Source organism: Thalassophryne amazonica, chromosome 23 (assembly GCF_902500255.1).
Source record: "Thalassophryne amazonica chromosome 23, fThaAma1.1, whole genome shotgun sequence".
NCBI classification, from domain to species: Eukaryota; Metazoa; Chordata; class Actinopteri; order Batrachoidiformes; family Batrachoididae; genus Thalassophryne; species Thalassophryne amazonica.
Genome location: NC_047125.1, coordinates 321,457 through 339,541, shown reverse-complemented (window position 1 = coordinate 339,541; position 18,085 = coordinate 321,457). Strand labels below are relative to the sequence as shown.

The window sequence follows — 18,085 nt, the reverse complement described above, 5'->3', positions numbered from 1 at the left end:
TTAGGCGGCAGCGCCCTCTGGTGCCTGGAGCCCGCACTCCAGGCAGGGTGCCCTCTGGTGGTGGTGGGCCAGCAGTACCTCCTCTTCAGCGGCCCACACAACATACAGCCCATTATTAGATATTCTAAAACTGCACTAACAAGTACATTATTCACATTGAAATCATTAATGTACTGTTTTGTATATTAGTGAAGATTACACGAAATATTTATTTTTAAATGGAGGAATGTTTCTGTGAAGGCTCTCCAGGTTGTCCAGGTGGTTTCCATAGTAGAGAAGCTTGAATCTTCGACTGGACTGGGTTGCTTGACGCGAGGATGTTTTGCTTCAAATCGCAGAAGCTTCCTCAGCTAAAATTCTTGCTCTGGTGGTCTGACTTCTGTCTTGACTCTTGTAGAGAAGAAAATACAGAAGCCACAAAAGCTGGAGTTTTAAACCTAACCAGACCCTCCTACCGAGACGCAGACTGCTACAGGCTAGTGACTAAACAATAGCTCTAATTAGCACCTATTGTGCTCTAGTTAGCACTCTCCTAATGACAGGGCAGCTGTCCCTCCTAATGATGGGACAGACGCCTCTCCTGATGGCTCCCTTGATGACTCTCCCGATGACGTGAATGACTCATTACCATGAACAAAAGACTAAAACTGCTTTGACCTGAGTACCCCATGGAAACAGGGGACAAAGTGTGTCTCAGACCCCCTCCCTGGTTAAGGCTACGTTTCAACTGTTTTACAAAGAATGCTTCCTTGACACCTCTTTCAAACCATTTCTTCTCTCTGGCTAATATTTTAACTTCCTTGTCCTCAAATATGTGGTTAGTGTCTTTAAGGTGGAGATGAACTGCAGACTGAGGTCCACTGGCGACCTCTCTGCGGTGCTGGTATAGCCTCTTGTATAAAGGTTGCTTAGTCTCACCTATGTAGTGTTCATTACAGTTTTCCTGACATCTGATAGAATACACTACATTGCTCTGTTTGTTACTAGGGATCCTAACCACCCCCTTGAACACAAGCTCGGGGTGATCAGGACTCTTAAACACAGAGCCCTACAGGAGCCCACAACTGCAGAGGGAAGGGCTAAAGAACAACAACTTGTACGGAAAACCCTCACAGTATGTGGGTACCCACGATGGTCCCTGGACAAAGTGCAGAAGTCCCAGAGAACAAAGAGACCAGATAGACAGGAGACGGACACAAGAAGAAGAGGAGTGTCTCTCCCTTATTTAGCAGGAGTAGGGGGAAAACTACAGAGGATCTTCAGACAGCACAAAATCACAGTTTACATTAAACCGGTTAACACCTTGAGACAGAAATTAGTTCACCTTAAGGACAGGATCTGTCTGAAATTGCTGATGTTGTAGTACAACATTGTGTCCACCTGAGGGCAGTAAACACATGATATCCTTTAAATTAATACAGATGTATTTATAATGAATAGTAATATTCCTCTGAATTTACATTATGTATAGTTTCTGCACTAACGTCTGCATTATTGTCTGAAATTGCTGATGTTGTAGTACCCCATTGTGTCCACCTGAGGGCAGTAAACACATGATATCCTTTAAATTAATACAGATGTAGTTATAGTGAAAAGTAATATTCCTGTGAATTTACATTATGTATAGTTTCTGCACTAACGTCTGCATTATTGTCTGAAATTGCTGATGTTGCAGTACAGCATTGTGTCAATCAATCAATCAATCAATCAATTTTTTTATATAGCGCCAAATCACAACAAACAGTTGCCCCAAGGCGCTTTATATTGTAAGGCAAAGCCATACAATAATTACAGAAAAACCCCAACGGTCAAAACGACCCCCTGTGAGCAAGCACTTGGCTACAGTGGGAAGGAAAAACTCCCTTTTAACAGGAAGAAACCTCCAGCAGAACCAGGCTCAGGGAGGGGCAGTCTTCTGCTGGGACTGGTTGGGGCTGAGGGAGAGAACCAGGAAAAAGACATGCTGTGGAGGGGAGCAGAGATCGATCACTAATGATTAAATGCAGAGTGGTGCATAAAGAGCAAAAAGAGAAAGAAACAGTGCATCATGGGAACCCCCCAGCAGTCTACGTCTATAGCAGCATAACTAAGGGATGGTTCAGGGTCACCTGATCCAGCCCTAACTATAAGCTTTAGCAAAAAGGAAAGTTTTAAGCCTAATCTTAAAAGTAGAGAGGGTGTCTGTCTCCCTGATCTGAATTGGGAGCTGGTTCCACAGGAGAGGAGCCTGAAAGCTGAAGGCTCTGCCTCCCATTCTACTCTTACAAACCCTAGGAACTACAAGTAAGCCTGCAGTCTGAGAGCGAAGCGCTCTATTGGGGTGATATGGTACTATGAGGTCTCTAAGATAAGATGGGACCTGATTATTCAAAACCTTATAAGTAAGAAGAAGAATTTTAAATTATATTCTAGAATTAACAGGAAGCCAATGAAGAGAGGCCAATATGGGTGAGATATGCTCTCTCCTTCTAGTCCCCGTCAGTACTCTAGCTGCAGCATTTTGAATTAACTGAAGGCTTTTTAGGGAACTTTTAGGACAACCTGATAATAATGAATTACAATAGTCCAGCCTAGAGGAAATAAATGCATGAATTAGTTTTTCAGCATCACTCTGAGACAAGACCTTTCTGATTTTAGAGATATTGCGTAAATGCAAAAAAGCAGTCCTACATATTTGTTTAATATGTGCTTTGAATGACATATCCTGATCAAAAATGACTCCAAGATTTCTCACAGTATTACTAGAGGTCAGGGTAATGCCATCCAGAGTAAGGATCTGGTTAGACACCATGTTTCTAAGATTTGTGGGGCCAAGTACAATAACTTCAGTTTTATCTGAGTTTAAAAGCAGGAAATTAGAGGTCATCCATGTCTTTATGTCTGTAAGACAATCCTGCAGTTTAGCTAATTGGTGTGTGTCCTCTGGCTTCATGGATAGATAAAGCTGGGTATCATCTGCGTAACAATGAAAATTTAAGCAATGCCGACTAATAATACTGCCTAAGGGAAGCATGTATAAAGTGACCTGAGGGCAGTAAACACATGATTTCCTTTAAGTTAATACAGTTGTATTTATAGTGAATAGTAATATTCCTCTGAATTTACATTATGTATAGTTTCTGCACTAATGTCTGCATTATTGTCTGAAATTGCTGATGTTGTAGTACAGCATTGTGTCCACCTGAGGGCAGTAAACACATGATTTCCTTTAAATTAATACAGATGTATTTATAGTGAATAGTAATATTCCTCTGAATTTACATTATGTATAGTTTCTGCACTAATGTCTGCATTATTGTCTGAAATTGCTGATGTTGTAGTACCGCATTGTGTCCACCTGAGGGCAGTAAACATGATTTACTTTAAATTAATACAGTTGTATTTATAGTGAATAGTAATATTCCTCTGAATTTACATTATGTATAGTTTCTGCACTAATGTCTGCATTATTGTCTGAAATTGCTGTTGTAGTACAGCATTGTGTCCACCTGAGGGCAGTAAACATGATTTACTTTAAATAAATACAGTTGTATTTATAGTGAATAGTAATATTCCTCTGAATTTACATTATGTATAGTTTCTGCACTAACGTCTGCATTATTGTCTGAAATTGCTGATGTTGTAGTACAGCATTGTGTCCACCTGAGGGCAGTAAACACATGATTTCCTTTAAATTAATACAGTTGTATTTATAGTGAATAGTAATATTCCTCTGAATTTACATTATGTATAGTTTCTGCACTAACGTCTGCATTATTGTCTGAAATTGCTGATGTTGTAGTACAGCATTGTGTCCACCTGAGGGCAGTAAACACATGATTTCCTTTAAATTAATACAGTTGTATTTATAGTGAATAGTAATATTCCTCTGAATTTACATTATGTATAGTTTCTGCACTAACGTCTGCATTATTGTCTGAAATTGCTGATGTTGTAGTACAGCATTGTGTCCACCTGAGGGCAGTAAACACCTGATTTCCTTTAAATTAATACAGTTGTATTTATAGTGAATAGTAATATTCCTCTGAATTTACATTATGTATAGTTTCTGCACTAACGTCTGCATTATTGTCTGAAATTGCTGATGTTGTAGTACAGCATTGTGTCCACCTGAGGGCAGTAAACACATGATTTCCTTTAAATTAATACAGTTGTATTTATAGTGAATAGTAATATTCCTCTGAATTTACATTATGTATAGTTTCTGCACTAACGTCTGCATTATTGTCTGAAATTGCTGATGTTGTAGTACAGCATTGTGTCCACCTGAGGGCAGTAAACATGATTTCCTTTAAATTAATACAGTTGTATTGTAGTGAATAGTAATATTCCTCTGAATTTACATTATGTATAGTTTCTGCACTAACGTCTGCATTATTGTCTGAAATTGCTGATGTTGTAGTACAGCATTGTGTCCACCTGAGGGCAGTAAACACATGATTTCCTTTAAATTAATACAGTTGTATTTATAGTGAATAGTAATATTCCTCTGAATTTACATTATGTATAGTTTCTGCACTAACGTCTGCATTATTGTCTGAAATTGCTGATGTTGTAGTACAGCATTGTGTCCACCTGAGGGCAGTAAACACATGATTTCCTTTAAATTAATACAGTTGTATTTATAGTGAATAGTAATATTCCTCTGAATTTACATTATGTATAGTTTCTGCACTAACGTCTGCATTATTGTCTGAAATTGCTGATGTTGTAGTACAGCATTGTGTCCACCTGAGGGCAGTAAACACATGATTTCCTTTAAATTAATACAGTTGTATTTATAGTGAATAGTAATATTCCTCTGAATTTACATTATGTATAGTTTCTGCACTAACGTCTGCATTATTGTCTGAAATTGCTGATGTTGTAGTACAGCATTGTGTCCACCTGAGGGCAGTAAACATGATTTCCTTTAAATTAATACAGTTGTATTTGTAGTGAATAGTAATATTCCTCTGAATTTACATTATGTATAGTTTCTGCACTAACGTCTGCATTATTGTCTGAAATTGCTGATGTTGTAGTACAGCATTGTGTCCACCTGAGGGCAGTAAACACATGATTTCCTTTAAATTAATACAGTTGTATTTATAGTGAATAGTAATATTCCTCTGAATTTACATTATGTATAGTTTCTGCACTAACGTCTGCATTATTGTCTGAAATTGCTGATGTTGTAGTACAGCATTGTGTCCACCTGAGGGCAGTAAACACATGATTTCCTTTAAATTAATACAGTTGTATTTATAGTGAATAGTAATATTCCTCTGAATTTACATTATGTATAGTTTCTGCACTAACGTCTGCATTATTGTCTGAAATTGCTGATGTTGTAGTACAGCATTGTGTCCACCTGAGGGCAGTAAACATGATTCCTTTAAATTAATACAGATTGTATTTATAGTGAATAGTAATATTCCTCTGAATTTACATTATGTATAGTTTCTGCACTAACGTCTGCATTATTGTCTGAAATTGCTGATGTTGTAGTACAGCATTGTGTCCACCTGAGGGCAGTAAACACATGATTTCCTTTAAATTAATACAGTTGTATTTATAGTGAATAGTAATATTCCTCTGAATTTACATTATGTATAGTTTCTGCACTAACGTCTGCATTATTGTCTGAAATTGCTGATGTTGTAGTACAGCATTGTGTCCACCTGAGGGCAGTAAACATGATTTCCTTTAAATTAATACAGTTGTATTTATAGTGAATAGTAATATTCCTCTGAATTTACATTATGTATAGTTTCTGCACTAACGTCTGCATTATTGTCTGAAATTGCTGATGTTGTAGTACAGCATTGTGTCCACCTGAGGGCAGTAAACACATGATTTCCTTTAAATTAATACAGTTGTATTTATAGTGAATAGTAATATTCCTCTGAATTTACATTATGTATAGTTTCTGCACTAACGTCTGCATTATTGTCTGAAATTGCTGATGTTGTAGTACAGCATTGTGTCCACCTGAGGGCAGTAAACACATGATTTCCTTTAAATTAATACAGTTGTATTTATAGTGAATAGTAATATTCCTCTGAATTTACATTATGTATAGTTTCTGCACTAACGTCTGCATTATTGTCTGAAATTGCTGATGTTGTAGTACAGCATTGTGTCCACCTGAGGGCAGTAAACATGATTTCCTTTAAATTAATACAGTTGTATTTATAGTGAATAGTAATATTCCTCTGAATTTACATTATGTATAGTTTCTGCACTAACGTCTGCATTATTGTCTGAAATTGCTGATGTTGTAGTACAGCATTGTGTCCACCTGAGGGCAGTAAACACATGATTTCCTTTAAATTAATACAGTTGTATTTATAGTGAATAGTAATATTCCTCTGAATTTACATTATGTATAGTTTCTGCACTAACGTCTGCATTATTGTCTGAAATTGCTGATGTTGTAGTACAGCATTGTGTCCACCTGAGGGCAGTAAACATGATTTCCTTTAAATTAATACAGTTGTATTTATAGTGAATAGTAATATTCCTCTGAATTTACATTATGTATAGTTTCTGCACTAACGTCTGCATTATTGTCTGAAATTGCTGATGTTGTAGTACAGCATTGTGTCCACCTGAGGGCAGTAAACATGATTTACTTTAAATTAATACAGTTGTATTTATAGTGAATAGTAATATTCCTCTGAATTTACATTATGTATAGTTTCTGCACTAACGTCTGCATTATTGTCTGAAATTGCTGATGTTGTAGTACAGCATTGTGTCCACCTGAGGGCAGTAAACACATGATTTCCTTTAAATTAATACAGTTGTATTTATAGTGAATAGTAATATTCCTCTGAATTTACATTATGTATAGTTTCTGCACTAACGTCTGCATTATTGTCTGAAATTGCTGATGTTGTAGTACAGCATTGTGTCCACCTGAGGGCAGTAAACACATGATATCCTTTAAATTAATACAGTTGTATTTATAGTGAATAGTAATATTCCTCTGAATTTACATTATGTATAGTTTCTGCACTAACGTCTGCATTATTGTCTGAAATTGCTGATGTTGTAGTACAGCATTGTGCCACCTGAGGGCAGTAAACACATGATTTCCTTTAAATTAATACAGATTGTATTTATAGTGAATAGTAATATTCCTCTGAATTTACATTATGTATAGTTTCTGCACTAACGTCTGCATTATTGTCTGAAATTGCTGATGTTGTAGTACAGCATTGTGTCCACCTGAGGGCAGTAAACACATGATTTCCTTTAAATTAATACAGTTGTATTTATAGTGAATAGTAATATTCCTCTGAATTTACATTATGTATAGTTTCTGCACTAACGTCTGCATTATTGTCTGAAATTGCTGATGTTGTAGTACAGCATTGTGTCCACCTGAGGGCAGTAAAACATGATTTCCTTTAAATTAATACAGTTGTATTTATAGTGAATAGTAATATTCCTCTGAATTTACATTATGTATAGTTTCTGCACTAACGTCTGCATTATTGTCTGAAATTGCTGATGTTGTAGTACAGCATTGTGTCCACCTGAGGGCAGTAAACACATGATTTCCTTTAAATTAATACAGTTGTATTTATAGTGAATAGTAATATTCCTCTGAATTTACATTATGTATAGTTTCTGCACTAACGTCTGCATTATTGTCTGAAATTGCTGATGTTGTAGTACAGCATTGTGTCCACCTGAGGGCAGTAAAACATGATTTCCTTTAAATTAATACAGTTGTATTTAGTAGTGAATAGTAATATTCCTCTGAATTTACATTATGTATAGTTTCTGCACTAACGTCTGCATTATTGTCTGAAATTGCTGATGTTGTAGTACAGCATTGTGTCCACCTGAGGGCAGTAAACATGATTTCCTTTAAATTAATACAGTTGTATTTATAGTGAATAGTAATATTCCTCTGAATTTACATTATGTATAGTTTCTGCACTAACGTCTGCATTATTGTCTGAAATTGCTGATGTTGTAGTACAGCATTGTGTCCACCTGAGGGCAGAAAACATGATTTCCTTTAAATTAATACAGTTGTATTTATAGTGAATAGTAATATTCCTCTGAATTTACATTATGTATAGTTTCTGCACTAACGTCTGCATTATTGTCTGAAATTGCTGATGTTGTAGTACAGCATTGTGTCCACCTGAGGGCAGTAAACACATGATTTCCTTTAAATTAATACAGTTGTATTTATAGTGAATAGTAATATTCCTCTGAATTTACATTATGTATAGTTTCTGCACTAACGTCTGCATTATTGTCTGAAATTGCTGATGTTGTAGTACAGCATTGTGTCCACCTGAGGGCAGTAAACACATGATTTCCTTTAAATTAATACAGTTGTATTTGTAGTGAATAGTAATATTCCTCTGAATTTACATTATGTATAGTTTCTGCACTAACGTCTGCATTATTGTCTGAAATTGCTGATGTTGTAGTACAGCATTGTGTCCACCTGAGGGCAGTAAAACATGATTTCCTTTAAATTAATACAGTTGTATTGTAGTGAATAGTAATATTCCTCTGAATTTACATTATGTATAGTTTCTGCACTAACGTCTGCATTATTGTCTGAAATTGCTGTTGTAGTACAGCATTGTGTCCACCTGAGGGCAGTAAACACCTGATTTCCTTTAAATTAATACAGTTGTATTTAGAGTGAATAGTAATATTCCTCTGAATTTACATTATGTATAGTTTCTTCACTAACGTCTGCATTATTGTCTGAAATTGCTGATGTTGTAGTACCACATTGTGTCCACCTGAGGGCAGAAAACATGATTTCCTTTAAATTAATACAGATTTATCTGTACTGAATAGTAATATTCCTCTGAATTTACATTATGTATAGTTTCTTCACTAACGTCTGCATTATTGTCTGAAATTGCTGATGTTGTAGTACAGCATTGTGTCCACCTGAGGGCAGTAAACACGTGATATCCTTTAAATTAATACAGATTTATCTGTACTGAATAGTAATATTCCTCTGAATTTACATTATGTATAGTTTCTTCACTAACGTCTGCATTATTGTCTGAAATTGCTGATGTTGTAGTACAGCATTGTGTCCACCTGAGGGCAGTAAACACATGATATCCTTTAAATTAATACAGATTTATCTGTACTGAATAGTAATATTCCTCTGAATTTACATTATGTATAGTTTCTTCACTAACGTCTGCATTATTGTCTGAAATTGTTGATGTTGTAGTACAGCATTGTGTCCACCTGAGGGCAGTAAACACCTGATTTCCTTTAAATTAATACAGTTGTATTTAGAGTGAATAGTAATATTCCTCTGAATTTACATTATGTATAGTTTCTGCACTAATGTCTGCATTATTGTCTGAAATTGCTGATGTTGTAGTACAGCATTGTGTCCACCTGAGGGCAGTAAACACCTGATTTCCTTTAAATTAATACAGTTGTATTTATAGTGAATAGTAATATTCCTCTGAATTTACATTATGTATAGTTTCTGCACTAATGTCTGCATTATTGTCTGAAATTGCTGATGTAGTACCTCACTGTGTCCACCTGAGGGCAGTAAACACATGATATCCTTTAAATTAATACAGATGTATTTATAGTGAATAGTAATATTCCTCTGAATTTACATTATGTATAGTTTCTGCAAAAAACGTCTGCATTATTGTCTGAAATTGCTGATGTTGTAGTACAGCATTGTGTCCAGCTGAGGTGCAGTAAACACATGATATCCTTTAAGTTAATACAGATGTATTTATAGTGAATAGTAATATTCCACTGAATTTACATTATGTATAGTTTCTGCACTAATGTCTGCATTATTGTCTGAAATTGCTGATGTAGTACCTCACTGTGTCCACCTGAGGGCAGTAAACACATGATATCCTTTAAATTAATACAGATGTATTTATAGTGAATAGTAATATTCCTCTGAATTTACATTATGTATAGTTTCTGCACTAACGTCTGCATTATTGTCTGAAATTGCTGATGTTGCAGTACAGCATTGTGTCCACCTGAAGGCAGTAAACACATGATATCCTTTAAATTAATACAGATGTATTTATAGTGAATAGTAATATTCCTCTGAATTTACATTATGTATAGTTTCTGCACTAACGTCTGCATTATTGTCTGAAATTGCTGATGTTGTAGTACAGCATTGTGTCCACCTGAGGGCAGTAAACACATGATATCCTTTAAGTTAATACAGATGTATTTATAGTGAATAGTAATATTCCTCTGAATTTACATTATGTATAGTTTCTGCACTAACGTCTGCATTATTGTCTGAAATTGCTGATGTTGCAGTACAGCATTGTGTCCACCTGAGGGCAGTAAACACATGATATCCTTTAAATTAATACAGATGTATTTATAGTGAATAGTAATATTCCTCTGAATTTACATTATGTATAGTTTCTGCACTAACGTCTGCATTATTGTCTGAAATTGCTGATGTTGTAGTACAGCATTGTGTCCACCTGAGGGCAGTAAACACATGATATCCTTTAAGTTAATACAGATGTATTTATAGTGAATAGTAATATTCCTCTGAATTTACATTATGTATAGTTTCTGCACTAACGTCTGCATTATTGTCTGAAATTGCTGATGTTGTAGTACAGCATGTTGTCCAGCTGAGGGCAGTAAACACATGATATCCTTTAAGTTAATACAGATGTATTTATAGTGAATAGTAATATTCCTCTGAATTTACATTATGTATAGTTTCTGCACTAACGTCTGCATTATTGTCTGAAATTGCTGATGTTGTAGTACAGCATTGTGTCCACCTGAGGGCAGTAAACACATGATTCCTTTAAATTAATACAGATGTATTTATAGTGAATAGTAATATTCCTCTGAATTTACATTATGTATAGTTTCTGCACTAACGTCTGCATTATTGTCTGAAATTGCTGATGTTGTAGTACAGCATTGTGTCCACCTGAGGGCAGTAAACACATGATATCCTTTAAATTAATACAGATGTATTTATAGTGAATAGTAATATTCCTCTGAATTTACATTATGTATAGTTTCTGCACTAACGTCTGCATTATTGTCTGAAATTGCTGATGTTGTAGTACAGCATTGTGTCCACCTGAGGGCAGTAAACACATGATATCCTTTAAATTAATACAGATGTATTTAGAGTGAATAGTAATATTCCTCTGAATTTACATTATGTATAGTTTCTGCACTAACGTCTGCATTATTGTCTGAAATTGCTGATGTTGTAGTACAGCATTGTGTCCACCTGAGGGCAGTAAACACATGATATCCTTTAAATTAATACAGATGTATTTATAGTGAATAGTAATATTCCTCTGAATTTACATTATGTATAGTTTCTGCACTAACGTCTGCATTATTGTCTGAAATTGCTGATGTTGTAGTACAGCATTGTGTCCACCTGAGGGCAGTAAACACATGATATCCTTTAAATTAATACAGATGTATTTATAGTGAATAGTAATATTCCTCTGAATTTACATTATGTATAGTTTCTGCACTAACGTCTGCATTATTGTCTGAAATTGCTGATGTTGTAGTACAGCATTGTGTCCACCTGAGGGCAGTAAACACATGATTTCCTTTAAATTAATACAGATGTATTTATAGTGAATAGTAATATTCCTCTGAATTTACATTATGTATAGTTTCTGCACTAACGTCTGCATTATTGTCTGAAATTGCTGATGTTGTAGTACAGCATTGTGTCCAGCTGAGGGCAGTAAACACATGATTTCCTTTAAATTAATACAGATGTATTTATAGTGAATAGTAATATTCCTCTGAATTTACATTATGTATAGTTTCTGCACTAACGTCTGCATTATTGTCTGAAATTGCTGATGTTGTAGTACAGCATTGTGTCCACCTGAGGGCAGTAAACATGATTTACTTTAAATTAATACAGTTGTATTTGTAGTGAATAGTAATATTCCTCTGAATTTACATTATGTATAGTTTCTGCACTAATGTCTGCATTATTGTCTGAAATTGCTGATGTTGTAGTACAGCATTGTGTCCACCTGAGGGCAGTAAACATGATTTACTTTAAATTAATACAGTTGTATTTGTAGTGAATAGTAATATTCCTCTGAATTTACATTATGTATAGTTTCTGCACTAACGTCTGCATTATTGTCTGAAATTGCTGATGTTGTAGTACAGCATTGTGTCCACCTGAGGGCAGTAAACATGATTTACTTTAAATTAATACAGTTGTATTTGTAGTGAATAGTAATATTCCTCTGAATTTACATTATGTATAGTTTCTGCACTAACGTCTGCATTATTGTCTGAAATTGCTGATGTTGTAGTACAGCATTGTGTCCACCTGAGGGCAGTAAACATGATTTACTTTAAATTAATACAGTTGTATTTGTAGTGAATAGTAATATTCCTCTGAATTTACATTATGTATAGTTTCTGCACTAACGTCTGCATTATTGTCTGAAATTGCTGATGTTGTAGTACAGCATTGTGTCCACCTGAGGGCAGTAAACATGATTTACTTTAAATTAATACAGTTGTATTTGTAGTGAATAGTAATATTCCTCTGAATTTACATTATGTATAGTTTCTTCACTAACGTCTGCATTATTGTCTGAAATTGCTGATGTTGTAGTACAGCATTGTGTCCACCTGAGGGCAGTAAACACATGATTTCCTTTAAATTAATACAGTTGTATTTATAGTGAATAGTAATATTCCTCTGAATTTACATTATGTATAGTTTCTTCACTAACGTCTGCATTACTGTCTGAAATTGCTGATGTTGTAGTACAGCATTGTGTCCACCTGAGGGCAGTAAACACATGATTTCCTTTAAATTAATACAGTTGTATTTATAGTGAATAGTAATATTCCTCTGAATTTACATTATGTATAGTTCAGTGGCAGTCCTAGAGTGATTTACTCCCCAGGTGAACCCCCCCCCCCCCCCACGCACACTAACGTGGCCACCACCTCCGCCCCACCACCCATGAAAACACTAACTTCGTCCAGAACATCCACAATCTCACAAATTAACTCACAACAGCTATTTTCAATAACAAATTTGCAGTTTTAATGACTACTGCAATAACAAACAAAGAAATTGGCACAGTCTAATGTGTCATCATCCATGGACTTATCTGCAGTGATCATCTCAAAAGTTTGCAGGAGGCATCATAACTGTTTGCCACAGTGCTCACTATCCGTGATGTGAAATTCCATCCAGTAGGAGCATTTCTGGGCAACCTTGAGCAGCCTGCAGACTCAAGAAAAGATATCCTCTTTGTGGATTTTGAGAAAAATGTGGCAAACCCAGAGAGTGATGCAAAAAATATTCTGCACTCAGATAAGCATTTAGATGTCAGTCTCCAAACACAAGCAGCTACAAAAAAACCCCACCAGAAATAGAAGCTCGATTTGTCGTTAGTCGTTTTTAACAAAGAAAATGCCGCTAAGAGGATTAGGAAAGTCTCCGGTTCAACTCAGAACAGAATGAAAATTAAAAAATGCTCCCCGTTTACACCAAAAGATCGCTGATTCGCTCATTTTGCTGTCAATCAAAAAGGGATTCAACCTCAGACAGATCATCCAATCATCATGCAGAAGCTCAGCGTCCAGGCCAGCCGAGGCCCGCCCACTGCCCCATAGACCCCCAGACACGCTGAGCGTCCGATGGGCGGGACAAAGCCCAGCATTTAGCCAATGACTCGTCTCGTTTCGCTGCAGTCTTTGCTTCGCTATTGAACTCTGTGGACGCTGAGTTCACACAGAGTCTTGCCTTTGTCCCGCAAACGTCCACCTCAACCCGTTTTTTTACGTCACTATTGATGCCTTTAATGCGATAATTTTGGCCACGTTACAGATGCAGCAGACAGAGCAAAACTTGGAGAAAATCAAAAAATCCGCTTCCGGGTACTTTCAGTGACTTTAGATTTACAGAGATTCCGATTGGCTGAAAGTTTGTTGTAGAAAAGGTAACCAATGACATCTTGCGTTTAGCTTGCAGTTTCAGCAATGCAGTTCCGTGCATGTGAGGAAAGGTTTAATAAGCACAGCTGGCCCCACTGCACCTCCACCCCAACTTTTCTCAATGGATCTCAGAAATGGTCCAGAAGCAGTCAGAAATCCACGAATCCGTGGAAGATTCTCATCCCTGACAGAACACTGCCATCTACTGGATGGGAGTGTGAATTGCTGGGGGCGCCAAAAATCATGTTAGCTTACAATCACAGACCGCAAAGTCAAACCAGCTGGACATTTGCTGTCCAAACACTCATGAAAATTCAGTAAGGTCTATCTTATATATTATATTCCAATTCTAAGGTGGAACTATGCCAGTATACAAAGGTATATCTAAATATCTAAAAAGGAAGAGTAGAAAAGAATCGAGTAGAGCCACTTAGGTGCCTGGTCTTGAGAACCAGGGATGATCAAGTGTTGGTGTCCACAGGAGGAGACTCTCCATCCTCCAGTCCACACAGAGACACTGAGGAACCAGAACCCGACCATAATCTGAACCCAGCATACAGAGGTTCAGTGAACGTGCAGCAGAAGGTGTGGATGTGAATGAGAGAGTCAGAGGAGACTTCATAGAAGGACAGAGTGCCAGCAGGACAGTCCACAAACACCGAGACTCTGTGAGAGGAAGGGCAGAAAGGAAGGAGTGTTTGTCTGTCATTGTGACAGACAGAGTAACAAGAACCATCATCCTCATCATCCTCAGAGCAGAACAGACTCCAGGACTGATCATTATGTCCAAACCAACAGTCCTCATTCTTTCCTTTCCTCCTGATTCTTCTGTAAGTCACTGATATATAAACGTCTCCTGTCCACTCCACCTCCCAGTAACAGCGACCAGTCAAACCAATTGAAGACAGGACCTGAGGGCAAAGGTCAAATCTGTCTGGATGATCAGGATATGATTGATCCTCGTTCACACGTTCCACCTTTGTGTTGTTTTTGCACAGTTTGAGTTTTCTGTTCGCTGAGTTTGGATCCAGAGAGAGTTCAGAGAAATCTGATGGAACAAATCAACACAGTTATCAACCAATCGATCAGTTCATCAATCAACACAGTTATCAATTGATCAGTTCATCAATCAACACAGTTATCAATCGGTCTTTTGTAGCAGCCTTCATGTTGAACTCTGCTTCAGTGTCAGTCGGACTTGACTGAGTGATGTCACAGAGGGTGGTTTCTATGGAAACAGATGGATCAAAGTACAAAGACACTTACACTTCCTCAGACCTGGTCTCAGCCATCGGACTCCACCAGGATCCACCCTGAAAGGAGGAGGGGGCGGAGCAACACATGGGCTTTAATCATGGAAACATCAACATGACATTGATCTCATCCACACACTTTAGTTCTTCTCTTCTAACACACTCATCGCTCCAAATGGATCATTGATTACTGATCACCTCTAACTGTGCTGATCAGCAGCAAACAACAACTTTTGGCTTTTTCAGGTTTGAAGATTCTGGTGAAAATCTGCTGAAGTGGATTTAACCAATCAGGGCTCACCAGCCCTGCTGCTGGAGGTCACCTGACTCTCGAGGAGCAGGTTGGTGACTCCTGCTTCAGAGAAATGAAGCTTTTTGTCTCCGTTCTTCTTTGAAACATGTGACTCTGAACAGACTGACAGTGAAAATGATCGACAACTGTTTTTCTTTGTCTTTGCACCAGAATGTGTGAACGACTAACAAATGATTTCCTCAAACACGTGAGCAGAACATACACACATGTATGTTAGAGGTCAGCTGACCATCAGCTGGATCTCTGTCACGTGTTCATGTCAAACAGGAACAATGAGTCGGCACAGAGAGTTTGCTGAGTCGCTGTTTGTCAGTGTGAGGTGTTTGAGGTCAGCTCGGTGTGTCAGGTCCACAGGAACCACACGGAGCTTCTCCACCAGACCCAGTCCATACCTGAGAGAGTCCAGAGTCCGGAGTGGATCCAGCAGCTTGACTGAGTCTCCTGGATGGTTGTAGCTCAGGTCCAGCTCTCTGAGATGGGAGGGGTTGGAGGTCAGAGCTGAGGCCAGAGAAGCACAGCCTTCATGTGTGATCAGACAGCCTGACAGCCTGCAGACACAATGTGAGGACAGTGTCAGGACGTCCCCACTTTGCAGCAGCACGGACACACTGATGTCTGCTGCAGGATGAGCTCATGACTGTGGTTCAAACACTGAGATCCATCAACACTCACACAACATGACAGGGAGCAAAGCTGCAGCTTCACTCTGATTTATGGAGCTGCTGCACACATGGATGAGTCCTGACCTGAGAGTCTCCAGGTAACAGTGTGGACTCTCCAGTCCAGCAGACAGCAGCTTCACTCCTGAATCCTGCAGATCGTTGTTACTCAGATCCAGTTCTCTCAGACTGGAGGACTGAGAGCTGAGAACTGAGCTCAGAACTTCACAGCTTCTCTCTGACAGATCACACAAACTCAGCCTGAAGACAAAATCAACAAGAAACAGATTTGTGTCGTCATGCAAAGGTTCAGATCGTTCTGCACCTCAGACAGGATCCAGAAACCAGCTTTGGACACAAAGTGTTTTATTCAGTCCGACATGATTCTTCAGTGGATTTAGATGTTTACAGTCATGTGCTGTGAAACTGATCCTCAAATGTCAATCATCTATTTTATAAATGTTGGTTGTGGGGTTGGAATTCAGCTGCTGGTTAAAGTTTTCACCTTCCTGATGGAAACCTGTTTGTACTTTTACTCAGGTCCTTCTTAAAGCCGTAATATACTTTTGATTTCAGAACATTTGCCATCAGTCTTCACTTCACCCGGTCTGCTCCAAAACCTGGAAGGAGACGGCGCACAGCTTGATGACCAAACAAGACTGTGACAAATGTGACACCATACAAACCTCTGCTTGGAAAAGTACCAAGCAGCCACAGAGTGAGAAAAAAGATCAATCAAAATGTATCAATAACAGATTGATAACTGAACCACGGCCCTGTGGATGGTAACTTAATGGAATAGTGAGGTGCCCGAAGATTCCAACTCCTCGTGCTGAGAAATAAGGTGAGATCAACTTAAATTAGTTCCATGCATTTAATGTGTTCTCATCAACTGCTCAACCAACTGTGACCACTAGGGGGCAGCGTAAAGTGCAACACTCAAGAACCAAGCCTCAACCTCCTCCCGTCTGAAGTGAAGAACACATGGAAATGGAAAGTCTTGCAGTTCCTTGCATGGCCACGAGTCTTGCTCCAAAAAGGAGTTACTTTCCGTTGAAGTCCATGTTAAAATGTCCAACATAATCACGTTTACAGCCTGGTATTGAAACAGTTTTGGTTTCTGTAGATAATTTCTTCAGTTTGATATATTTTCTTCTTCTCTCGGCTGCTCCCGTTAGCCTAATCCTGTCTGATCTCATCCGTCAACTGTCCATCACCACTGTGAACAAGAAAGGACTCAGAGCTGATCCTTGGTGTGATCCCACCTCCACCTTGAATGAGTCTGTCATTCCTACTGCTCATCGCACTGCTGTCACACTGTCCTTGTACATGTCCTGCACTACTCTCATACAATACCAGAACTCTTCTCTTGGCAGCCTGTCATAAGCTTTCTCTAAATCCTCAAACACACAATGCAAGTCCTTCTGGTCTTCTCTATACTTCATCAGTATCCTCAGAGCAAACATTGCATCTGTAGTGCTCTTTCTCGACATGAAACCATGTTGTTGCTCACAGAGCTTCACCTGTTTGCTAAGCCTAGCTTCTATTTCTCTCTCCCATGACTTCACGCTGTAGCTGATCAACTTTATGGCTCTGTAGTTACATCAACTCTGCACATCACCCTTGGTCTTAAAAAAAGGGATCCAGCACACTTCATCTCCACTCCTCAGGCATCCTCTCACTTCCCAAGATTTTATGAAACAATCTGGTTAGAAACTCCACTGCCATCTCTCCTATACATTTCCATGCCTCCAATGGAATGTCATCTGGACCAACTGCCTTTCCACTCTTCATAGCTGCCCTCACTTCACCATTACTAATCTCTTGCACTTCCTGATTTACTCTCTCCACATCATCCAGCCTTTTTTCCTCTCTCTTCATTTGTCAGCTCC

General features: G+C 38.0%; 1 protein-coding gene across 2 annotated transcripts in view; it reads right to left on the bottom strand.

Moving 5' to 3' along the window:
* Positions 1 to 13,651: 13,651 nt before the first annotated feature.
* Positions 13,652 to 18,085, bottom strand: part of LOC117504823 (NACHT, LRR and PYD domains-containing protein 3-like) — a 56,873-nt gene continuing 52,439 nt past the window's right edge. Inside the window, exons 10-13 of one of the 2 annotated variants that reach the window (XM_034164359.1) lie at positions 16,281 to 16,454; positions 15,927 to 16,082; positions 15,235 to 15,281; positions 13,652 to 15,016 (exon numbers count right to left, since the gene is read on the bottom strand). In XM_034164359.1, the coding sequence (XP_034020250.1) occupies positions 14,430 to 15,016; positions 15,235 to 15,281; positions 15,927 to 16,082; positions 16,281 to 16,454 (964 nt within the window). In that variant the 3' untranslated portion in view covers positions 13,652 to 14,429. The remainder of the gene's footprint in view (positions 15,017 to 15,234; positions 15,282 to 15,926; positions 16,083 to 16,280; positions 16,455 to 18,085) is intronic. The other variant, XM_034164360.1, reaches the window with a different exon arrangement.